Source organism: Pleurodeles waltl, chromosome 1_1, assembly GCF_031143425.1.
Source record: "Pleurodeles waltl isolate 20211129_DDA chromosome 1_1, aPleWal1.hap1.20221129, whole genome shotgun sequence".
Classification (NCBI taxonomy): domain Eukaryota; kingdom Metazoa; phylum Chordata; class Amphibia; order Caudata; family Salamandridae; genus Pleurodeles; species Pleurodeles waltl.
Genome location: NC_090436.1, coordinates 204,642,102 through 204,669,216, shown reverse-complemented (window position 1 = coordinate 204,669,216; position 27,115 = coordinate 204,642,102). Strand labels below are relative to the sequence as shown.

At 42.3% G+C, this 27,115-nt stretch overlaps 1 protein-coding gene across 1 annotated transcript in view; it reads left to right on the top strand.

Annotated features, from left to right (window-relative positions):
- Nucleotides 1–27,115, top strand: part of AGXT2 (alanine--glyoxylate aminotransferase 2) — a 206,065-nt gene that overhangs the window by 12,332 nt on the left and 166,618 nt on the right. The window contains exons 2-3 of the mRNA XM_069220773.1: nucleotides 5,782–5,867; nucleotides 19,920–20,104. Of these exons, the coding sequence (XP_069076874.1) occupies nucleotides 5,782–5,867; nucleotides 19,920–20,104 (271 nt within the window). The remainder of the gene's footprint in view (nucleotides 1–5,781; nucleotides 5,868–19,919; nucleotides 20,105–27,115) is intronic.

Genomic DNA, 27,115 nt, shown 5'->3' with positions numbered 1-27,115 from the left:
TTGTAGAAGGAAATGCAGTTAACAACTGGGGATACAAGTGGTAGTAAATTTAAACCAAAATCAAGATGTAATCCCACAACACCTCATGATAATATTGATGCCTTTCATGAGGCTGTGATTTTTGATTTAATGAAGATCTGGTAGGATATCAAAACAAGTTATGCGAGGAATTTAACATCAGGTCAGAGGGCAGCATTGATTTCATTGAGCAAGGCAACCTCTTTTGTGATTAAACCAGCCGATAAAGGTGGTAATGTAGTACTTTGGGATGTGACTAAATATCGAAAGTAAGCGAGAAGGCAACTATTATTTTCTGGTTGCTATGAAAAGTCAACTCTGTTGGCCTATCGGACCTCTTTAACATTGTTTCATGATTTGTTGATGGATAGCTACCACTCAGGTTTACTTACAGATGATGAGTTAAGATTTTTGAAAGTGAACAAGCCAATAGTACCTTGTTTTTACATGTTACCAAAGATACATAAGGATATGGCCAATCCTCCAGGTAGACCAATAGTATCAGCGAGGGGAAGTCTCTTGGAGAAGGCCTCTGTTTATCTTGATCATTTCCTACGTCCATATGTATTTAACTTGGCATCATATTGTAGAGACAGTAAGGATTTTATCACCAAGATACAGAATATACCATGGAAAGATAGTTATATTATGGTGACAATTGATGTAGTGTCCCTTTATACATGCATCCCACTTGATCAAGGCATTCAAGCTTGTGAACATTTTTTCAGGGATAAGCCCATTAGAGTATACGAACATTCTAAGTTACTTTTGAAGATGTTGAGGTTCTGTTTGGAGAACAATTTCTTCTTATTTGAAGATCAGTGGTATAGGCAGACCACCTGGACTGCGATGGGGAGTTCTTTTGCTCCAAGCTATGCCTGTTTGTTTATGGGATGGTGGGAGACAAGATATGTGATGGTGGATGAGAATGAAAAATGGTGCAAACATATAGCTTTTTGGACGAGGTACATTGACAACAATTTTATGATTTGGGATGGCCCAGAGGTAACTCTGACAGACTTTCTAACCTGGCTTCCTCACAATGAGTTTAATCTGAACTTTACACATAAAAGTCATAGACAAGTTATGGAGTTTTTAGATGTAGAAGTAGCAGTCAAAGGTGATATATTACAAACTAAATTGTTTAGAAAAAGTACTGCAGGTAACAGTATTCTGCATGCTCTCAGTCATCATCCCCCAAGTTTGAAATGGAGTATACCATATGGGGAGTTGTTGTGAGCTAAAAGGAATTGCAGCACACGAGAGCTTTCAGCGGAACAAGCAAATATGATCAGGAGATTTAAATTTAGAGGTTATCCAAATCAGGTAATTCAGAAGGCTTCTCAGAAGGTGCAAGTGCAGAGAGATGTTCTTCTAGCTGTCAAAAAAGAAAGGAAAGCACAGGACCACACCTTGAGATACATTACGACATATAATGCGTACTCACAAAAGGTCAGAAAGGTGTTGGTTAAATATTGGCGTCTCATAAAGGCAGACAGTGTAATTGGTCAAATGGTTACTTCTCTCCCACAAGTAACATACAGAAAGAATAGCTCCCTACAGGACATGTTGGTACACAGTTATCAGACTCAGAATAAGGAGACCTTTCTTGGAAAACAACAAGGTTTTCTTAGGTGTCTGAAGTGTAAGGCCTGCAGGCACATTAAAAACTGTAAGGAGTATACGCTACCAACTGGCTAAGTTGTTAGGATCAAGAACTTTCTTAACTGCAATACCGAGTTTGCCATTTATGTAATAGGTTGCCCATGTGGTCTGCAATATGTAGGTAGCACTACTTTTCCTCTGAAGAAAAGAATTTTGGAACATTGGTGAGCTATTAGGAATAATGATGTAACTTACCCAGTAGCACGCCACTGTAATTTGACACATGAAGGCAAAGTTGAAAGTATGTCGTTCTTTGGAATTAACAAAGTGTCACTAACTATGAGGGGAGGAGACATGGAACGGACTTTGAGAAAAATGGAATCTGAATATATCACCTGGTTAAATACCAGACACCCGTGGGGTCTGAACAAGGATGAGGAACTTCATGTACATTTAGGATAATTAAGGCATTGAACCAATAATACCACGCATAATGGATTGATCTCTGAGAACGGTTGGTACTGCTATGGAAGGGGATACTTTGGAGATCTCTGAAAGGAGTCTAACACCTTGCTTTATTTGTTTATTCATTTGTGGCCCCCCCTCAGGATCTTTTGATTTTTTGATTGTTGATTTCTTGATTTTTGGATTTTGAAGGGCCATTGGGCCGTATAAAGTGACTTGTTTGTAATAAAAGTCTTAGAAAAAATGGATTTGGAATACAGTCAAGAGTTAAAAATTAAAAATGAGAATTTGAAAAAAAACCATAGAAATTAGCAAAATAGATTATTATGTAATGAAGTTATGAATAGTTCAGATCCCCGTTATACAGGATGGTTTGGAATACCAAAACCAAAACTAATTATTTTAGTTCAAATAATACATTTTTGTTAACTTTCTTTATTTTAATTTATCCTTTGGGTATTACCAATGACTAATGTTTTTTTGATATATAATCATTCAATTTGTAAGGGGGAGTCAAAGATTTATAAAACAAATGTATTTAGTATGGATTTGGGTAATTAATGAAGGATAGTATTTTTTTTATGTCTGTTATTGGCAGGGTTTATATTTAAGGAAGGGGAGGGCCTCTGTAATGTTTGATGCTAATGAAGAAGACCGTAATGGTCAAAACGCATTGCTGTTAAAGCAAGCTTTTGTCTGTGAACCATCTAATATGATTTGAAAGCCTATATTAAAGACTCTTGTTGTTGTGGAGTGCCAGCGGAATTTCTTTCCTCTTTGATAATATATATATATTCCATCCATCCATTCATCGGGTCGTTATAGTTAACTAAGCATTTCCATAGGAAATGCCTTTTTTGTTTTGCTTATAACTTTGGCCCTGTTTGACATTTACAAATCTCTATGAAACTTTTCAAATGGGTGCTTCGTTTTGACCAGTTTGTGCATGGAAGGTTTTGGGTTGATCCATCAAGTGGGGACCAAGAAAAAAGGGAGTCTAAAATGCAAATTCCCCTTGCATTTTACATACACTTCTTTAAGAAGCGCTAGCGCAAAAACTGCTAGACGGAATCACACCAAATTTGGCAGAAGGCTAGTTCTGGGTCCACATATTGTTTGTTTTTGTGATTTGGTGTAAATCTGTTCAGTAGTTTTTGAAGAAATAATGTACACAATTATTTGTACATCTGGACGGTTGGGTCCATAAGAGTCTCTTGAGAGTATTGCAGGAGCGGCAATTCAAAAATAGAGCATTCTAATTGGCCCAGGAAGCTTTTTTTTGGCTTGAGCCATCTCGCTCTGGTGGAAGTCAGGCTCCTGCGGGAGTGAGTCCTCTGATTAGCTGCCAGCAGCATGCGAAAAATGTTGCCACCAGCCATTACAGGACTCTGGGACTCAGTCTGCTGTCCTGAATCTTAAAAAAAAAGATACAAGGGGGGGGGGTGTCTAGAGGGATCCCTCCACGACCAAAGTTAAAAATAAACCAAGTTTTTCTGCATTCCTGCAGGATCACAGAAAAAAAATGGCAACCAGAGGCCACATTTCTTAATTAAGAACAAAGTATTGCTCCCACCCAGAGGGAGCAGCACAAATAGCTGCTCCCTCCGATATGGAGCAATGCAGGCTCTTATACCATGCAGCGAGCTGGCTGGGGCCGCAGGGGCCCTGGGACTCACCCCACACCCCCCAACATGTAGTATGTGGGTGCACCAGGGCACCAATCTCTGGCCCTGGGTTATGGAGTCCTCAGAGCCTAATGAGGCTCAGGGAGCGAGTTTGCACTGCCCCCTCCTCTGTTAAACAAAAAATGTCCCCAGGAGCCTATGAAGGCTCAGAGAGTGGGGTCGCACAGCCCCCACTCTTTTTCATTAATTTGGCCCTGGGGACCCTGGGGCCTATTAGGGTTTGCGGAAGGAGGCTGCATGCCCCCCCCATTTTCAATTGTATTTGGCTCCAGAGGATGGGGTACCCAGGACCAATTAAGCGTCGGAGAGTGGGGATGCATGCCACCATCCCCTTAATGCTGAAGGTCATGCACAGTCAGGTCTCGAAAAATTATAAAAATGTTAATAGTCCTGCAGGTCGAGTAATTTGTGTAATCTACTCAACCTAGCTGTAATGTAATGTAATTGATTCATAAATGGGTCTCAAATTGTGTGAGCCTGGGTAAATATTTTAGTTTACAGAGTCACCTTTTTCTTCATTCTCACATATGGGTGCACCTTCAAATATGTGAGATTAGCATTTCTGCTGTACAAAAACTCTTTAGTTTGATTAAGTTGACTAAATGTTTGTTCTATGTATAAAAAGAATCTAGCCCACCTATAGGGGACATTGGTTTACTAATAGCATTGCCATCAGGGCAGGAGTGTTTCTCAGTTTATGTTTAAACACTTGGGTTTAATAAATAAATTACTAAAGCATGATGTGGCAGCACACTGTCATTTACAGACAGTAAATTTCCAAGAAATGTCCAAAAACCATTCCAATAACTTCTAGCTTTACTGATAAAACGATATAGTGTATTAACAATAATCTGTAAAAATTGGGTTTCTGAAGATATATTTATCATTTTCAAATCACCAAGCAAAGTGTTGTGATTTGTTTTCATCCTTTAAAATATTTTTTCATCACACAGAAGTACAAAAATTGGCTTTCACAACTACTGAAATATATTTTGAAATGTTTGCACACAACATTTAAATAACTCTTTGTACAGCAGGTCAGAGAGTTCACCTTACAAAATCCTGGAACTCTGCAGTCAGAAGAAAAATTAATTGTAAGGCAAACTGACTTTTGACCTCTGTCTCTGAACTCAGAGCTAATGTGACAAGATCACAAAATGTAAAGGCATCTTAATTGCTCCTTCACTTTCTTACTGAACAGAACACCTGTTCTTTGTCAACTGGCCAGAAGGGGTGAGTAGGTCCTAAAATTATCTCAACCTAATAAAATATGTCTTGCCATAGCAAGTAGGAAATAGAATTTTCAAGACCTGACAGTGTGGGGTTGCCACAGGGTCTGGCTGCAGGTAGAATGTGTGTGCTCCTAATGCATCGTAGGAGTCCTAAGGTATTGAACATGTTCTAAATCTTTGTATTGAAGAGTAACTCTGTGTGAAGGTGACAGCTGACGACTTGTGTTCAGTATGTCCCACACAAGTTTTTTGGTACTGCAGAAAGTTTCGAACAGGGCAAAGATTCTACGTGCTACCTACGAAGTATTGTAAGCAGCCTTGAGTTATTAGACAGAATCGTTTCAGCATGATTTTCTACATAACGTACAAAATTGTGTGCACCAGGTACTAACCTATTTACATGTGCTTGTTTTGCTTCAGAAGATGGGCTATACCCTGGATGTAATTTAAGATGTATCAGTGATGTTATAAATTATGTCATAGAACAAGTCATGAGTGTTGAAATATGTGCGGTCATAAGCAGTACTAGGTGGAGGCGCAAGTTATAGTTATCTCTGTTAACTATAACTGGTGAATTTTTGTGGTGTAGCATATTCACCTAACTATAACGGCACTTTTACCTTTGTATTTTTCAGTGAATATCCCTTCCCACATTGATGGGGTGGTTCATTAATGTGTGGATGTTCCTATCTTATTCCAGCTACTGTTTCCTGTTTATTACTTCATGCATGTATAGTGGTGTATACTTTAGTTAAAACCCTGATTATTATTTCTAGGGTCCCTGTTTCATTTTATAGAAGAAAAGCCTTTTCCTGATCGGCCTAAAATGCCACCTTGTGATTTTGCTCCGCTAACTTATGAGGTAAACTGATTACTCTAATTTATTTTCAGTATGTATGAACTTAAATTTATTGTATAAAGATTTAGATACTGATATGATAGACAAAATTGTATTCATGACTTTCTATGCCCTGAAATCAGTAGTTTCTTAGAGGCTATGGAAAGTGTGAGTTTGTTGAGAGAATAAGGCCCCTTCAGCAGTGTTGAAAAACAAGCAGGACAATCAACAAGATTTCACAGTTTCCTTATGGACACCTTGGGTACACTAATCTCATTATCTTCTCTATTTGAACCCCATAGCTCACTTGAGGCTCTTACAGAAACCCTCACAGTGACTAGAGGGATCAGACAAGGATTCCCTCTGTTGCCACTCCTTTTTATTATAGCCATGGACCCCCTGGTCCACCATCTCCAGGTGAAACACCTCCATAGTGACTTACAATTTAGCTCTGGACCCTTACTGATGCCCATGCATGTGGATGACATGCTGCTTTGTATACAGCACGATCCAGGTAACCTCACTCCCATTGTATAGGAAATTATTTGATTTAGTGGACTTTCAGGCCTCAATAGTAATTGGACCAAATCAGAGCTATTCCCTGTCACTGACATCACATCTCAAGTGACCATTGAATATCCCGTGGTATGAAGGATCCACCAAATACCCGGGAATCATGGTGCATCAGAAGAAGGAACAAGTATTCCACCTTAGCTATGGACTACCCATTGACCAGCTGTCCACACAGACTAAAACCTGGATCAGACTCCCCCTGTTCATGGCAGGAAGTATCACTAGCATCGAAATGGTTATCCTCCCTCATTTTTTTGTATCTATTCCTGAATATCCCAATCCCCTTAACCAACAACTTCTTTGCTACCCTAGGAAGCCTCCTCCTGAGACTTATTTGTGCAGTGCAAAGTCCTCAGAATAAATAGGACACCCTGGTGTTTCCTTACGAATGGGGAGGGTTTGGTGTACCTTAATTACAGCCGTACTATCTTGCAGCACAATGTTAATTTGCGTATCATTGGTATCATGCAGATGCCCGCCTCCCCTACGCAAATCTTGGAAGAGGTCAAGCGGGAAGCATTCCACTCCCTCCATACTACCTAATGGCATCCAGATGTGTCCCTATTATATGCAAACACTATTTGGGCAAGAAGGAAACTCAATTGACTCATTGGAAGGGGTATCTTCTATTCACCTGCCCTCCCAATAGCAAACAATTCCGGACTGCACCTGCCTCAGGAGAAGCTGATCCAGTGTACCCTATTTCGTCACAATGTACATACAATCAGGGACCTCTTCCCAGGCGGCTATGCCCTCTCGCACTGGGACACTGCCCACTTTGAAGGTGCTACGCACAATGGACCATTTTATACTCCAGCGCCTACACAACACGCTTCTCACTCAAATGCCCTCTTACCCACTAGTCCCAGATGATTTCCCTCCTTTGGCATTACTTATTACCAACACAGAAGGAAGGAAACTGGTCTCTAGTCTATACCATGCCTTCATTGCCATGAAACCGAAGCAAGACAGGAAGATCAGGGTGGCCTAGGAACTGAACCTGGGGTGTTCGTTACCTGATCAAATCTGGTACTACTGTTGCAAACAGACAAAACCTGTCTCCCCTAAACATAGACACAAGCTATTGCACTACAAATTCCTACACTGGGCCTATACCACACCACGTGACCAGGCTAGGATTGACCCCATGCGATCATCCCACTGTTCCAAATGCCGTGCAGACAAGGCAGATTTCACACATTTGACATTAATATGCTTGCATATAGGGGCATACTGACTGAAGATCTTTTCCCTGATATCCACAATGATAGAAGTTATGCTTACACCAAATTCCATCCTGGCACTTTTGGGATATGTTAGTGATGTTTCGAAAGGGGTGCGCAAATTTACCACAATTACATTCCTACTTGCAAAGCGAGAGCTGGCAGTGCACTGGGGCAGCAGGACTTTCCCTACCGATGCTACGTGGTTTAAAAGCATAGTCTACTGTGATACGATACAACCTCCCACCATAAGACATAATGCAATCATTCCAAGATTATCTATTGACACTGGACACTGATGTGCAAGATTGATCTGTTGAACTGTAATTGGTTCTTTAGCTGTGGTGCTCTGCACTCCCCCACCTTGTTCCTCCTCTCCCAGTGATCATCAGATTCGAAATCGTCATCTGTGTTCAATGCCCATTAGAAGCCTGAGACCAATTATAATGTTCAAATGTACGATTACCGACATCCCTCCAGGCACCAATACCTGCTGCATGAATCTGACTGTGTTCGTTATAGCCACACTTTTTTTTAACAAACTTTTTATTGGCATTTCAAAACCAACATTTGGACTTGTGCTGTATTCCCCCACCAAATACAAAATCTCACACTCAAATTCCTATGTTGACTGAGTAAGTATGGTACATGGTATTTACCCATGTATATACTCCATTATGCAGTAGTTTCCAGTTCCAATTACTTATCCCCTGCACGTTGCCTGGTACCCAGTGGAGCCTGGGGAGCCAACCAGGGCTTGTCTGGACAGAGATCCAAGTGCATACCTCTCGATAGTACCTACTCCTTCCATATTTTAGGTTGCTTCTGAGGGCACCCCCTCGCCCTATACACAAGTCCTTCCAGTCCCATACAAGGGTCCATATCCTTGGCCTATAGTCCCACCCAAGCGTCCACCTCGTCTTTCCAAGCCTTCGCAACATCATGCTTTGCAATTAGCAAGCCCAGCCACAGTAGCACTTTTTAATATCTGTTGCCCCCCAGGTCATTTGTAATGTGTAGTAGGATTAACTTAGAGTCACTGGGAATGGGCCAGCCCAACACTCCCTGCAGACTGCCAAGCACACCTCCCCCTCAAAAGTGAGATAGAGCGGGAAGTGCCAAAATGTATGAGTCAAATCTCCCTGTGTGTCTCCACACCTCAGGCAGTTCACCTGTGTCATCAGTCTCATACAATGTAAGTTTGCTGCGGCGAGTAAGTATGATGAGGCAATTTCAGTTGTAAGAGTTGAAATTGGGAGGCAATTACTGCATCTCTCGGTGCCGCCAGTGCCTCCTGCCAGTCCTCATCTTCCATGTGGCCCAGCTCCCCCTCCCACGCCTCTCTTAAAAGTCTTATAGGGTCGGGTAAATTACACGGTAGCAGTTTATATGTTTTGGACAATGTATGTGTCTTTATGTCCATAAGGAGAAGTTTAGCCTCCATGAGGAGAACATCAGGGATATCTTCCTCTCCCTGTACCCTGTAAGAGGGCGTGGCAGAGTTGTAAATAGTGGAAAAACTGGGTCCTGGGTAAATCAATTTCTTCTTGTAAGCTCTGAAAGGACTTCATCGTTCACCCTCCACGATATCTCCCAATGTAGAGATCCCAATAAGGTTTCCTGTAGCAGAGCCCCAAAGGGCACGCACCTAAGCTCACAGGATATGCCCTATGCAGTTCTTTATAGTAATCTGCAAAGGCTTGTGCAATGGGCACTATCCCTGTGATTTTGGTGCCATCTTCTGCCACCAGGGACAGGTCTTGCTGGCCTTATCCCCCCCACTGGTAGATTCGACTGCACATAGCCATCCACGCCTCTCTTGCCTCGCATGTGAGTTCTTGTCTAAGAAGTGTCTGTGTATGTAGCGAGTCGCAGAGTATAGATTCCTGCAGTGTTCACATATAGCAGCTTTCCAAGTCCAATATGTATTTCTCCAGGTCTGTCATCTTAAGATGGGTCTGTTCCCACAACCCCTGGAATGACTTATATTTCTCCCCATATGGTGGCCATCTGTGCCTCCCCTAGGGTATCCACAGATCTCACTGAGCCCCTATTCTCCCTGAAGAAGCGTTGACATGCCTGCTGGCACATCTCCCAGAAGTCCTCATTCTGGTGATACCAACGGTCCAGGCGCCAATTGGCTGTAGTCCTTTTGGGGACCCAGATTAAATTCACGAGAACCTGCCTTTCATTCCGGTGCATGAGGATATAATCAAGTCTGGAAAAGGTCTTATGGACAGGTGTATCCCTTTACTCCCAGATGGTGTCTCTGCCATACACCGACTAGGTCTAAGTTCTGGAGAAATGTACACATTAGTATTCAACTACAGAGAGAGTTTCCCGAGGGCTCTGAGTGGTCCAGACCAGTCCCACAGACCCCGTTAAAATCTACCCCCAAAATCCATGTAGACATCAGCAACTCCCTTATTAGATCTCCCAACTTCATCAGGAAAGCGGCTGTCAGAGGGCTGGGGGCTGCATATACACAAACCAATGATAGGGGATTCCCCAGTAACATAACTGCCACATACCTTCCGATCATATTGTGCCACACTAAAATGGCTGTGCCCTGGGAGCCCTTATGGAACCCTAATTTGAATATCTGGGCTAAGCCCCTATGGGCCAGAAACGGGCATTTGCTTCTCAATAGGTGTGTTTCTTTGAGCATGACTATGTCTGGCTCTGTCTGCGCTGCTGCCCTTAGCATCCCTCTCCCCTTGATTTGGTCCAACATCCTATTAACGTTCCAGGAGAGGACTTTTATTGTACATGGTTTGTATTGCCCTGGCAATGGGCCACATTATGCGGTGTATCAGCCATTACTCTTCTTCTTGTGCATGGTGTATGTGGAAAACCCAAGCCACCCACACATCAAAGTCAACTGTCCCTGCACTTTTAATAAAATACAACAGATCCTGAAAACTACCTCCCACCCTCAATGCCCCCATACCCCATACTCCATGAATCAGAGGTACCTTTCATTATAGCCAAACTTACCAGCTTTATTGAACTAAGAATTGAGAAATAACATTAAATACAGTGACATGCAGATCCAGCTTATTACCATATTGAGATACAGATATTAATTGTGATACATGCACCAATTCCTAGCAATTTTTATAAGTAACATTTAAGAAAGGTGGAAAAAAGGAGAGAGGGGTGAGAGAATAAGCTATAGAAGAATCTACAGGTTAATGGCAATTGACTCCTGTGTGACCATTGTATGAGCAATATTTTCTGTATATTTTTTATTGGCATACCAATAAACAATACAGAATGATTCAAGCAAAGAGTTATTCACACCATCCCCTCCACCCCCTTAGTTCTATTACAGCAGTTGCATATGATCAGTCAAGCAGTAGAAGCCAGGCGAAAGTAAAAGAAGTATTGAGAGACACATTACCAGGGCTCCAAAGCCAACTCGGGTATCACAGTCACACATGCACCCAAGGAGCCTACGCACTGGTGTCCAAACAAAAGGCCCCCTTGTCTCCTCCTACCCTCTTGTGGAAGCAGTGTTCAGAGTCATATCAACCAAACCACCCAATCTGTCCAAGGGGGCCTAGCATCAGGGGGCTTGAGTAGGTCTGCATGCATTGCGGCCCAAGCCTGTAATGTAGCCCTTTGAATGCTCTTTACTTGAGGGTGGCAGTTTGTTTGTTCCCTGCAACAGGATTAACTAGGAAGTCAAGCAACAAATCAATCATCAAAAATGTACAATGTAACCAATTTGGCCACACAATGAAAACCCAAATAGGAAATAAACTTTAATGGTTTTATTAAAAACGAACACTTGGGTAATGGAAACAAATCTCAAAAACATACTGCAGAGATACAGAACAACCATAGGGTAGCCAAATCTCCTGAAGAAATTTAAGCGAGTTACCATGAGACATACCTGAAACTCAGTAACAGTGATATAGAATATCAGCAACAAGATATGATGCTCAGAAAACAATTGTTGGTCTTCTCTCTTACACATGAGTGCAAGTCGAAAGGCATCTAACTAAATTAATATATAGGATGCTAATGAAAAATCTCAAAAGTCAAACAGCTATACTAAAAATAGAAATTCTAAGAAGGCATAGGGACAAAAATCTAAAGTAAAAGTGTCAGCATTTCAGCAGCTCGGTGCAGAGTCTTCTTAGAGAGATGCTAGTGTAAGCCTAAGCCACACTCATCAAAGCATAGAGAAAAAAGGGAAAAGCCAGAGGTTTGTACCTCTCAAAGTCCAAAGGAAACTATTCACTTCTGACCTACAGTCAATGAGTTAAGCCCTAATTATTTCCACAAATTAGGCTAGGTAACACTCTCAATCATGCCATCACATGCTCCATTGTATTCACCTGTCCCACGGTGTAGCTTGCAACATCATCGTTCTTTCACAGCGCAGTCCTGAGAACGCTGCTGTCCTTGGTCCTCTAGACATCATTTGCAACATGTATGAATAAGGGTGTCTTCGTGTTCTCCTTCAAGGTTTTCTTCTCAGAATCACTATGAGTAAAACAATAGCACATCTATTTCCAAATTAACATTTCATGTGAATGCACTTGCAATGAAATGACAAGTTAGCAAAAAATGTCACAGTTTCTCACGTTTAAAGAAATGCAGGCCAAGTCTTGTTAATTTAAAGCATAATTTATTAATGCACATTTAAATCATGTTAATTATTATTCACGTTAATTTCAACAATATAAAATCTGAATACATGATCTGAAATGATTTTCAGGTGACAGAATAAATGCAATAATGCTGATTACATAAACATAAATATGACTGTGAACTACAAATTTGATGTTAACTGTAACTATTAATAGACATGTCTACAGAAATTCTTCACGTTTTTAGAATAAGTACACTTCAATTATGTGAGGATGGTTTTCATAACATACATCTATGCTTACATTTTGTTTAATGAGATTAAGACACACCATGTATATGATTTCCTAACACTATGATTTCCTAATGCACTTCAGTACTGAATTCAAGTGCACCCCTTTACATTAGTAAAATATTGAAACATACAATATATGATATGTCATGAGTACATATAGGTCATGATTATAACATCGGGGTGGCAGCAAATCTCTACTGCGCCTCTGGCAAGTCATCAGCTAATTTATCTCTCTGACATTTACGCATGCGACTCTCTTCAGCCACTGCCCACTCAGTCATATCTTTCACCCATTCTCGCACTTCCAAAGGGGTAGGAGACAAATACAGAATAGCTACTCTGTGTTTGGCAAGGACCAACCCCAACGCCAGACATCTTGAACTTAGGCCCTTCTTTTTATGTGTCAGGATCAGACCCAACATGCATTGTCTGGGTTCCCGAGGGACCTCCCATGCCGTGGCCATCTTCAGCTATGGTCTGCAAGTATGTATCACGTTTGGGGCATCCCAACATCATGTGGAGGAAGTCTGCTCCCTCAACTAAATACCAGTAACAAGTAGACACCTTCCCCGGGTAAATGTCGTGCAGCATGACGGGAGTAAGGTATACTTGATGGATGACACTGTAATGAATTAATTTAAACCTCAAATTAGCAATGACTGTTTATACCCTGCGTGCATGCTCTCCCACTCCCTGTCTGTGATCTGTTCCTCTATCCCCTTCTGCCATCTGCCCTGTACCCGCAGCGTGCACTGTGGGACATCTTCTTGAAATGACCTATGTATAAAGGAGATCAATCTATGGCTCCTTGGCCATAGCGAACAAAGTTACTAATGTGTGAGACTCTTTGGGGACCTCCTGCAATGAGGGCCATATTTTGAGAGTTGTGGTTCCATCTTAGTGAACAGTAGGAATTGTCCTTGGCCCAGATTAAAGGTTTGTACCACATCAGGCAGGGTAATGAATCTATGATTTAGGTACAGGTCTCGTAGAGTGTTGCAACCCTTTGCCCACCAGTGATCTATCGCCATTGTGTGAGCTTTTTGAATGAAAGACCACAGGTACCATAAAGGCATGTCAGGTTCATATGAGGCATGCTGTAACACCTGAAGAAACACCCCCTCCCAAGCTCTACACACCTGCCTTACCACTTGGGGAACTGAGTTAGTGGCTCCTGCTCCCAGCATTAGCATTTTGGGTAGGAGTGCCCCATTGCACGTGCCTTGTAGTTATCGCTTCCCCCAGTTTCCCCAGTCATCCAAACTGTGGACTGCATGTTGGAGCTCTGCAGCAAGATAGTATAGCTTTAAGTTGAGTAGTTTCATCTGACCTCACCACGAGGCTGCCACAGAGTTGCCGATCTGACCCTCTAACGACCAGCTGCCCAGAGCACCTCAACAATGGCTCTATCTAGTTCATTCAAGTATTTTCTTGGAATATAAAACAATGTGCCTTGAAAAACATAAAGGCAACGGTGCAGAACAATCATTTTCATGAGTACCATCTTGCCATCAAAGATAGGTGAAGAGAGTTCCAGAACTTTTTCAAAAGCCGAAGGCCTTACAGGACCCTATCCAATGTTCCAAGATTCAAACATCCCCACCTCCCTTGTGATTTATATCCCAAGATATCTGACTCTGGTGGTCTCCCAGGGGAACATCAGCGGCAGGAGCTGGTGTTGTGAGGTCCCTCCCAAAGTGCCCAGTGGGAACAGTTTGGATTTGTTATGGTTGACATGTAGCCTAGAGAGCTCTCCACATTCTGCATGTATTGCCAGCAGAATAGGGACTAAAAACACCTGTTGTTGCAAATATCAGTGTGTCATCTGCTTATGGAGAGACCACATGTGTGGTCTCCCCTATTGTCACTCCCCATCCATGCAACACTGAGCACAGTCTACATGCCAGCAGCTCCATAGCCAGTGCGAATAACAGTGGCGAAAGCGGGCAGTCCTGTCTAGTTCTCCAATAAAGAATGACGCAACACTGTCCTGCCAACTCAGACCCTCACCATGGGGCCTGATATAGCAGCTGCACCCATTTGATAAATGTCTTTCTAATGGCCACATTTTGCAACACCTGCCACAAAAAGTCCCACTGTACAGAAACAAGTGCCTGCTCAATGTCAAGCAATGCAAGAGCCTATGAATCGTCTCTCAATTCTGGTGCTTTCATGACCAGATACAACCTCCTCAAATTACATAGAGTATATCTGCGAGGGATGGAACCACACTGGTCTTAATGGACCAGGGATGGCAGGTGGCCCAGCAACCTGTTAGCTAGGAGCTTGCTAAGTAGTTTAACGTCAACATTTACCATGGAGAAGGGGTAGTTAGAGGAGACCTCCTTAACATCCTTATTTGGTTTGATTATCATGACTGAGTGCCTCTTTCATAGAGTCTGGTACCTGTCTTCTCGCAAATTCCTCCTGATACACTACCAGTAAGCCATCCGCAAAGGAGTCTGCCCTCCTCGTTCTACCACATCCACCAGGCAGGTCACCCCCTCCCAGAGCTTTAGAAGTTTTAAATGCACAAATAGCTGCCACAATTTCCTCCTTAGTGAGGGGAACGTCAGTTTGTGCCTTGTCCTCCCTAATCAAACAGTCCGTCTCCAGATCAGTACTCTGTCCCTTCTGCTTGAGAGTCATTATCTGGCATTGCATAGACTCTCTGCAAATGTTCTGCAAAGATGCCCTGTTGAGAGCTTACCTCCCCACCCCGTGCATCTCACACTGCAACCACAGGTGTTGTCTGGGTGTCACTACGACCAATATCCTACCAGCCCTGTTACCCTGTGCATATAGATGTTGCCTATAAATAGTGTGTACAAGCTTATACAATCTATCCCAAGTCTTCAGCAATTCTTTTTTGGAGTCTTACCATTCCCCCAGTTTTTGTAGGTCTACAGCCGGACACTCTTCCAGCACACCCAGTAATTTTTCTAGCACATCCAACATGCGTGTGAGTTGCATTTTTACTCCGTACATTGTCTTCATACATTCCTGCTATAGGACCACTTTCATAACATCCCACTCGATGGCTCTAGTGTTAGTGCTCTCCCAATGTTCCTCAAAGTAAGGTTCTATGACCTCTGAAACACTATGGGTAAAGACAGGATACGCCAAGGCATCCACCCTCAGCCACTACATGTTTTGTAGAAGAACAGTAGATGGGGATGATCACATATATATTGTGCCAGATAGGAGACAGTAACAACATCCTGGATCAGGCTGACAGACATCAAGCTGTAATCATGATGGCTAAACGTCCCAGTCGCTGGGATGTAACACAAGTAGGTACAGCTCTGTGGATTATGCTCCCTCCAGACATCACGGAGACCAAGTCCACGCATGACCTCCCTGAGAGCCCAGTCATTACTGGCCTTGTATATCTACTGCCCAGTCATTACTGGATTTGTATATTTACTCTGGGGAGGGCAGCAATCCATCTCACCATCCAAAACACAGTTCAGGTGCCCTGCGATTTTCACTTCGGGCCAACCTGATCAGCAGCAGCCCTCATCAACTCCATAAAAATCTGCATCATCCACATTAGAGGCATAAACGTTTATCAGGCAGAGCGCCCTGGCATCCCTGTATAGGATACTATAACATACCTACCCTCCTGGTCTACTACCAACCCAGTAGCCAAAAAAGTGGTCCCAGGTGGCACCCAGATCAACACTCCCCTAGCGTAATTAGAGTAGGAGGTTGTATATATCTGTGTCCCCTCCATCTTCTGCACAGCTGCCCTATACACTACGTGGCAAGGTGTGTCCTAGAACGAGAAGGTGACCCCAGACACATCCATTCTACTGGATATGGTGTCCGTTCTGTGGGAGTGCTCTTCAGGTTCAAGCTGGTGAAGGGGACAGTGCCTTCCAAACCAGACATAGAATGGGTGGCAAACATGGCACTGAATATACTAACGATTGCTGCAATATGTCTATATTAATTGCCTTGTTATATTTTTAAGTTGGTGGATGTTTACAGACATTTATTATAATATATTGTTTATGTTGCATATAATTTGCATGAAAGAGCCTCTTATTTGTCGCACTGTGCTTCCTTTTTTTACTGTGAGAAGTATCTTTGAATGAAACTGTTTCTTTCAACAGCTTTACATCCACAAATTGCATGCACAAATTCTCAACCTGTTATAACCCTTAAAATCCTGCATGATATTCTGCTTCTTACTACCATCTGTCTCCCTTATCTGTATACAGGTTACTCTAAAAATCTCATGCCTATCTGCCTTAAGGCTCTTTGGAAACCATAACAATATTAATTCCAGCTAGTAATTGTGCCTCACGTGGCCCCCTCTAATAATCACATCTACGTCCACAATTACCAAAAAGAAACTGGATTGAATGCATTGAATGCGCATGCAAAACTAACCCCAATAACCAATTGACTGACCACTAACTAGACTCTGGGTACTGTGCTACTCACTTTGACGCCTTGTCAGGGGTAATAAGCGCTCTACAAATACAATTTATTTTGTTATAACAATCTCCCCAAGTGTATGATTCCTGATGGAATGCCACTGAGATCCCATATCTCCTCAAGTGTGTGTGTGTACACCCTCCTCCTCGTAACAGGGTGCCCGAGACATTCTAGATTAGGAATTTCCATGTCTGATCCATCTTAGGTAGCGAGTGTTGCATTCCACACACCCACATCCCCCTCTGTCTCCACATACACTACCTCCACTTCAGTCTGACATCGAGTAACATATCAATGCAGCTTAGAGCAAATCTTCGACCCCAGTACAACCAAGTAACAGAAAAACAAGAAATCATCCCCCCCCTCACCCAAAGGCAGTGTGTTCAAAAACTCAAGCCCATAACATCCGGACCAATGCTCAGAACCCACCATCCCACCCATCCCGCAGAGGCCAAGGCCTCAACTTCTGTGAATGCATCTTGCGGAGAGCCCAGCATCACGTGGATGCAGCAAGGCCGATGGCACTCAAGCTGCCTTGGTGGGACTGTAGCCCTTAGTCACTTCCGCTAGCCGATATGGCATTCACTATCAGCTTTATATCATCACAAAGGAAAATGAACTCCTCGTCGAACAACAAAGTGCGTAAAACAATGTGTCTCCCCCATCGGTGTAACATCATGTACAGTAACAGAAACCAGGAGTATTTATTACTTTCTGGATGACTGTATCCAGCCTCGGATCTGATCATGAGTCCCCAGCTGCATCGGATCAGCGAGTGCTGCAGGTCCCATGAACCCTTCCCCCGCGGTATCAGGGGAGATTGCTTAGTTTAGGACACCCTTCCTGCAACTAGGGCAGCAGAGTCACTCTGCATCTCTTATAGTCCAAAATCCGTGCTGTCACTGAAGCAGTCCCAGTCTCCCTGTGAGCATGGGCAATTTGTTGTTGTGTATTGTTAATGATTTATGATTACGCAAAAATGACAACGTTTTGAAAAAAATAAGTAAGCGGGCAGCGTCTCTCTCTCCCCTCTGCTGTAGTATGTTAAAAAGAATCTGTATATATGTTGGTGAATACATTTATTTCACTTAGAAGCACTTAAGTCTTTCCGAGAAGCACTTAAGTTCTTTTCGTGCAATCGTTTTGAAAGGTTTGTGATTTAAGTTTCTGTCATGCCAGATTCGCTACAATCTCAATCCAAAACTCAATGGCCTGGCTCTCCGAAACAACGGTCTCCTTGAGCATCCTTCAGATTGGTAGCAGGGGGAAGTTCTTCTGTAGAGACAACAGTGACGCAGCCCCTTCTTTACCGCTGATTGCTGGACTTGTTCTGTTGCCCACAGTGAGTTTTGGATTGCCTGTTCAATCTCTCACTCTTCAGATGATGGGGCTGGACTTTTTCCTCAGTTGCCGAAGTCTGTAAAGGCATTAATGTCGAGCAAGGGAATTCGACTTACTTTAGCTGTGTGTGTAACCTGTGCTCTTTCCCTGAAAAGAACCAAGTGATATCAAAACTTGAGTAAAGTGTATAAACATGGTAAACTCCTCATCTTGCTCAGCGAAGTGTGGTGCACTTCACCCATATTCTCAAAGGTATTTTGAGCTGTAAACCCACATTTATGACTGGAAATACATTATTTACACCACCTAGGAATTTACAGAGGGATTCCTGGCTGGTGTAAATGCATCTATTGCTGCATTTTCCTCCGCCACAAGCATGAAGATATTTGCAATAGTAAATTCCACTAAAGGGGTGGGAGTGGATAGGGTGACTTGGAAGTTCTCGAATGCCCACACGTGTGTTATTTATTGGCATTCTCAAACTCCAGTTCAAATCCTTAACATCCTGGAAATGGCTGGACTTTTACTCCAGAAAAGGGCTGGAGAAACTCCCCTTCCAGGATGATATGAGAACGGACATCACTATGTAGTGCTGCCTGTCTAAACCAACATGCTTTACAAACACTCGCTTTCGCTGATTTAACTATTCATGTTTTCGATGTGCTACTTTGAGTTGCATGAATTTTCTCTGTTAACATTCTGCTACCTCAATTATTTTCATGTCTTGTCTTTACATCTTCCAACAAATCTTAATTTTAGTGAAAGTTAATGACTTCATTGTTAGACATAGAAGCCTTTTTATTGGAAACATTTTTGTGTTTTGAAATCACCCTTCTTTCTCTTGTTAGGTGTGGCATTGGCCAAGACCTTTGTCTTTCCCATAAAAAAGTTAAAAAAAATAAATTTACATACATATAAATACATAAAAGGGCTTTCAGACAGCCCTCTTCATCTATGGGTCTGCAGTAGAATCATTAATAGTTTGTTTGCTTCCACCTCGGCATCCATTATAGGGTACCCAGATAGCAGTATGCTTCATTTACATAGTCCAACGCCTTATTTAAGTACACGTCTGTGACAAACTGGCAGACCTCTGTTCGTTTGGGCTGAGTTTTCAAGAGAATCTTCTTCGTTTTCTTTCCTAAAATCAATATTTACCTTTCTCAACCCACAAATACAGTCATCTACTTCAATGCCTGTCAATAGAAAGTTTATTTTGATCCCCACATTCATACCATTGTCTGTGTTTCCTACAGTGCATAATGGCAAAAAATGCTGCAAGTGTATTCTGCACGTCACATTACATATGATGCAGTATCGTGAAAAACACGGCTTACAAAATGTGACACACCCATCATTTCAAAGGTCTAATTTACAGTAGCAATATTACCCCAAAACAAAGCTTGGTACTGCCAAGTACTGGCAACTGGAGGCCGAGGTATGCACCCAGCTTCACCCAAGTCCTCTAAATCCACCCCATTCAGTACCTACCTGGTAGTGGTCACCCTCTTACAAACTATTGCTCATGTTTTGGCTTTTTTATGTTTTCATTTTATACTATGAGGCATCCCCTTCAATTGTTTTCTTTCTTTATTACAGTCTTATCCTTATGACAAAGTGCTGGAAATTCGCAAGGAGAATATCTCACCAGCAGTTGTCACCTACTACAAAAAGCCAGTCCTCATTCATCAAGGGCACATGCAGTGGCTGTTTGACTGGGAAGGGCGTCGCTACCTAGACCTCATTGCAGGGATTGTCACTGTCAGTGTCGGTCACTGCCACCCGTAAGTATCTGTGGAAAGACAGTTTGTTCTATGAAGCTAGTTGTAAGTAGGTGCACAACATTATTTCACCACCTTCATTTCCAAATACTGTACCAGGTGGAACCTGGCTACCATCAAGATGGCTGCTCCATGATCGCACTCTGAAGAGCTGCACTATTGGGAGCTCCTTCTCCCTTTTCGGGGAGCATTTTCCTGTACCAGATTCCATCCGTGCACTAAGTTAAACCTGAACAGAATGATACCACAGACTCCATGTTTTGTGCATCATGTGGGCCATAATTGATGCAACACCACCGAGCCTCCAGCCCAAAGGGCTCTCCAGAGGCACATGGTAGCACACAGGAGATTCAGTGGCCTGGATGTGGTGCAGGCCCCATGCCGGAGTACAAATATGACCCTGCTCAGTGAGTGACTAAAGGTTTTGCTGAATGTGAAACAAGAGAGGAGCAACAACCTTTGCCCACACCATGCTCCTGTGCCCTAAACTCCATTCCTTTGGGCACTAACTGCACTCCATTACCTGTGAGAATTACATCTGGTATGCCTTCTCTGCTAGAAAGTTCCTTGAGGAATTTTATTACTTGCCTGGTTTATATTCCTCTAGGGACAGAAATTTCTGGCCACCTAGAGTACATGTCAATAAGAACAATTACATATGATTCCTGACCTTTCCCATATATTGGCCCCAAGATATATAATGCAACCTCTTTCCACTGGTGGGTGGGACAGTCTCTGATCACCATTGGTTGCACTTTAGGTTAAACAGCTTTCTCACTCATGGCATTCTGAATGCACTGTTGTATCACCCTCTCAACATGATTGTCCATCCCTGGCCACCAGTAAGTCAAACTAAGCCTCTCTTTGGTCTTCTCATGGTGGCCGCCATGTGCCAGAGCTATAAGTTCACTTCTCAACGTGGTACGTGAACCTAATCTAGTGCCCCTGAAAAAAAGGCCATGCCTTTCTGATAGTTCATTCTTCACATGCCAAAGTTTTCCACTCTTGTTACTGCTTTTTGTCCTATCATGCCACCCATTTCTAATCAACCTCAGTACTTCTAATATACCCTGGTCAGAGTTAAGTTAATCACGCCACTTTGCTTCCGTGATGGTGCTACCTTCAGTCTCACACACCACTTCTTTATCGTCATCGTCTACATCAAGCTCTTCAACGTGCATCAACCTAGACAAAGTGTCTGTCACTTTGTTTCTACCCCAGATATGTACTTGACTTCAAAATCAAACTCTTGCAGCACCACCACCGACTTGGTAATTCTGCTGGACACTGAATCAATTACTTTATTTTTGAATAATTCACAAAGGGTTTTGTGATCTGTCCTTATGTCAAATTTACTACCCCACAAAAGGTTTCTCAATTTTCTGAAGTACCAGTGGACCGCCAAACCCTCCCTTTCGATGACCGAATAACAAAACTCAGCACCTTTGAGGACTTGTGAAAGGAACAGAACTGTCCTTTCAGAATCATTGCTAACTTGTTGTAACACTGCTCCTTTGCCTTTCATACTGGCATTGGTTGTCAATGTGGATTTGCATTTGAGGTCAAAATTTCTCAAGTTAGGAGCATTACTTAATTTTTCTTTTAACTCCTTGAATTCTGCTTCGCACGCATCATTCCACCCAAAATCAACTCCTTTGCGAAGTAAACTTTTCATGTTGACACACATTTTTGCAAATCTTTTAAAACAATTGTTGTAGTACTCCACCATTCCAATGAATCTCATTAATTTTTCTTTATTGGATGGGGACTTAAGCTTTTGTGTGGAACTCACAAGATCCTCTTTGAGCATAACTCCTTTTCCAGTGGTGGTATGTCCCAAATAATCAATAGAGTACCTCAGAAACATGAGTTTGTCCATTCTCACAGTTAGGTTAAACTTGCTTAACCTGTCCAAGACTTGCTTCACTCTCTCATCATGTTCACTGTTGTCTTTTCCAAACACTAATACATCATCTTTGTATATCCTTATGCCTTCAAGACCCTTCAGCACTCATTCCAGAGCCGTCTGGAACACCAAGGCTGCAGATATTAATCCATATGGCAACCTGGCATAGTGGAAAGACCCAAAAGGCACACCAGGGCTGCCGATATTAATTGAAATGGCAACCTGGCATAGCGGAAAGTCCCAAAAGGTCTGACGAATGCCTTGAGATCTCTAGATGCTTTATCAAGAATGATATGATAATATGCCGATGTTACACCAACAGTAGAGAAAACATTGGCTTCTTCTAACAGCAGCAGCATATCTGAGATTTTGGGTAAGGGATGCTTATCCACAATCACACATTTATTCAGTTCTCTAAAATCTATGCATAAATGCAAATTTCGATTAGCCTTCCTGGCTGCAACCACCGGAGCCAACCACTCTGTGCCTTCCACTCCCTCAATAATTTCATCTTTTTTCAACTTTTCTAGTTCTAACCCCGTTTCTTTTCGTACAGCCACAGTTACATTCCGAACTTTCCCACGGATGGGTTTAGCTCCTTCTACTAAACTTATATGATGTTTGTAATGGTGAAGACACCCTAGTTGCTCTTGAAACATTAGGGGAAAATATGATTTTAGCTCCTGCACAAATGTGTCATTGGAGTTGCTCTGCATGTCCTCCTCCCTCATCACGAAATCTTCTTTTATTCTAATAGGTGAACAACTGTTGGTATACAATATCACGCCTAGATCTTTCTGATGAAACTAACTTAAGATGCTGCTCCGTTTTGCAACACATACATTTTTGCATTCACATATCCCTGTTTTGTATTCGATTATACCCCAACAGTATCCATACATTTTATGTGTTCTCTCCATAAACATGCCACTTGATGTCTGGTTTATGCACTTTAACTTTATCCTTAAGGTAAAAATCTTTAGAGATAATTGTGATCTTAGCCCCTGAATCAAAAAGCAGATTTTTTTTTTCACCCTCTACTATTACCGCGTCTATATGGCTAGTACTTTGATTTCCAATTACTTGTAATACAGTGGGTCCACATTCAAAGTCTGTATTATCATCATGGATTTCAAAATCGTACTCCTCCTTAACTTCACACACTTTCCCTTTAAAACCTTTCCCTTTGCATGCACTAGCAAAGTGTGTTTTCTCTTTGCAGTAGTTACATGTTGCTTTACGTGCTGGATACCCATAATCATTGTCCTTGTGTCCACATTTTTCACAACGGAAACATTGTCTCTGAAAAATATTTCTTTTCATAACATTCATTTCAACCTCTGTTTTTCCTTCCTTGACAATTGGAAATATTTCTTACTAAATGAACAGTATCTCCCTCTCCCTCTTCTTTCATATTGACTTCTACACATTTTATGGAATGTTCTATCTTTTTAGCAATTATTAGTAGTTCATCCAAGGACGGTTCATCCTTTTGCCATAGTTCTTCTCTTGTTTTCTAGATATTGTAGCCTAACATTACCTGGTGTCTTATTCTTTCTTCCATTAAGGGACCAAACATAGAAGAGTCTAGTTTTCCTGTTTACAAATAGATATCATTCTAGGATGGTACTGAGTTTAGGTAAATAATGCCTGTCTAATTTTCCTATGCACATTTCATACTCATTAGGATCTTCACCAACAATATCAGGAAGATGACAATGTAAAAGTAAAGCTCTCTCAGAGACTAACGATGTCCCACAGACTTTGACAGATCTCGCAAACACAGTTCGCGACTTTTGTCTTTTGATCGGGGGCTCACCCGGCATCACTAGAAAAAAAGGTGGTGCAGTTACATTTTGAATACTGCCCCCCCACGAAATGTACTCAAATACAAATCATGAAACACTGAAATGTAACTGCCTCCAAATGCACTCTAATAGAAAGTATATAACTCTGAAATATCACAATCTAAACAAACAAACACACACCTCTGGCACCTGACCAATGCGCCCTAAAACCCTGAAAGGCAAAGGTTAGATAAAAGAAACAGCTTTCATAGAAATAAAATTTATATCCTAAAGCAAAGCAAGAAACAAATAAAATAAAAATCAACAGTACTGTTTATTTTTTTTCCAATCCAGTAATGTTTTGATTACTTTATCTGAGAAAACTTCACTTTTCCCAGGCACTGCACTTTATTGCAGTGATCGTATGGTGGAAATGTCTCCACAGAGTGTGTATCCTCCATGCGTTGTACGACGACTCCAACCCAAGGTCCAGTAGGTGGTATGAACACTAGACAGTTGACATCTAAGAAGAATACATTTCACCAGCATGCAAAACCACCGTAATAGCAAGGCACGCTGCGTTGTCATGAATGCGATTCCCAGCATTCACTCCGCGAATAGAAATGGAAACCAGCGAAGACACAGAACACCGCCAATTCTATATCTGTGGAGTCGGGAGCACAAGAAGCAGATGTAGGTAGGTTCCGGTGCGGGCAGCCAGAGTACCAAGGTTGAACTCCAAAGCATGAGGAAAGTAAGGAGTGTGCACACAATTAAAAGAAATGCGTGCCCGTCCCCTCACTGAATCACCCACTGCAACCACTCATGAGGCAGTCCATGGAAACTGGTTAAGTGCACATGCTAACATTATACCTTTAAAGCTGAACATCCCCATGTGAAAACCTACATAAACATTCAAGAGTGTCAATGATACTCTTTGTAGACACCTAAAAGGAGCAGTTGGTCTCTCGTCCTCTTGTCCACCACCACTTACCGGACGCTTTGCCCATACCACTCTCAACAGGACACCTGCTGTACCACTCTCAAATCCTCAAAGAAATGACAGATTCCTGCACATATCATGTAGTAAAGTGGAAAAAAACAACTTTATGGAGCGTTGGATGTTAAGACCTTCTGATTGTCCCCATGGGCTTACCATCCCATCCTCGCCACCAGTGTGACAGATGCCAATAAAACAAGTCCACACAGTGGGTGATTGAATGATAGTGTAGGTGTGTTCTTCATTGAAGGTCCCATCTGTCTTAATCAACTCATTCTACTGTCCTGTTTCTCCTCTTACATTCTATCTGACCTTATTATATTATATTGCTATTGCTACAGTAACATAACAACTTTAAACATACACATTGTGAGTCAGGATGCTACAGCTCTCTTAGTATCGAGGTTGTATGCAGTGTGTAAGGAAGCTGAAACTACAAGGAAAATCACAGTCTGATTTGAAATAAATCTCTTATATCGCTTAATTCTAAAGACAGGATAGACCAGCGGGAACACTCTTGCTATTGCCCTGTATCCCTGATAAATGTCAACATGAAAATTTTAGCCAAGATGCTGGGGAACAGATTGTACAAAGTTATACCATCACTTACCCATTAAGCATAGGTGGGATTCATCCTACTTCACTCCTCTTGGAACAATGTATGAATAGTGGAACTCATTTGTTAGGAGATAAAAGAGATGTGTGTGAGGGCTCTGTCTCTCACTAGATTTCACTAAATAAATAAAAATTGTGTCACAAAAACAAAGACTGTCTGACTAATAAAGTGAAATTCATGATCTTGTTAACAATGCTTTACATGCTGAGCATGTATAATTATAGACGTCTGGGTTGCTTGACAACCTGCTTAGAGTAACCCACAAAAATTCTCTTTTGATCCCTCATAATACCCTCTTTCCACTACTTCAAGTGTGTCTTCTCCTCATTTCCATTATTACAGTGCCAGGCCAGTTCCGACCAGAAGCCACACCCCACATGAATTTTCCTCAGTGCTAACATGAGGTTGTGAAATTTTATAGAGGCTGAGCAGCACATCACTCCCACATATGGAAGGGTGTACCTTCTCCGGTTGTGGATGTGTTTTGAATGAGCCACTGGGCTACATGCTTGCACCATGACTGGTCATTGGGAAAGTTTTTCTTTCTTGCTGAGATGTCATCAAGCAGAAAATTATTTTTATTGTTTACTGCGGTGATGCAACACGATTCAAAATCACAACAGTGATGTTTAAAGGCACAGGAAAATGTCAAGTATGACCTAATAAATAAAACAATACACCTCATACAGGTAAAACCACTGTTCTGTCTCTTCAATGGTGTAGCAAATGTGCCCTCTGCCTTAATGCAAGGAAGGAAAGTTGCCTCTCCCTATCTACAGGTTTGATAGTAAAACTAATAGCTGTAATTGAGGTACGATGGGCATCTTAAACTGCTGGGTACCAGTGTCACTGCACCTGCTGCAATATTGATAGCTATGCTTCTGATCCTCTCTTGATAAGTTTGTGACTGAACAGAGTTTAACGTGAAGCTAAAAGTTTGTACTTTTTCATAACTTCATAAAGCTGTCAGTAAAATGTAATTATGTTGGACCCTACACTAGCCATTTGTACTCTTGCATAAATCACAGTTTTAGTGATCGCTTATTGGCCCCTGCAAAACAAGCAAAGTAACATACATTGCATATATGTCAGTCCTGAAAACTGTGAAATACCTAGTGTGATGGGCCGACCATGGCGTCGGCTCCCCGGTACCCCAGGGGCACCAATGACTCCGACCTGATTCACCTGGAGGCGCTGTTGCATCCCTCCAATCAGGGACGACTTCCAGGGAACAGAGACATCCAAAAAGCTCTCAGGGAAGTGTCCTGGAACCCGGGAGCAGAAGACCAGGAAGAGAGCCCAGGATCACGACAGGATGAAGAGGATCGAGGGAATCACCGGGAGATGTCAAACGCCCAAGCCGATTGCAGCGAACAGCACAGCAGGCACCCGACTTGGCCAGCGGGACACAGCAACGGCAGTGGTTTCTCGAGCCCGGAAGCGGAGGACCAGGAGGCGGAGAAATCAACAATCCGGCCACGCTCTGGGGAGGCGTGGCCTTGGCAGGTATGGTCCCACAGTGGACAGCCCTACCTTTTGTACGGGATTAGTCAGGAGGTGGAATTACCGGTTGTTGGGAACCCCAGAGAAGCGACAGAAAGAGAGAGAGAAGGGGCTGCAGATAACAGTGTATACATATTGAAATAATACTCAAAGGTTCAAGCTACAAAATAAAAATAAAACGCAAGACCACAGAGTGTTCAAT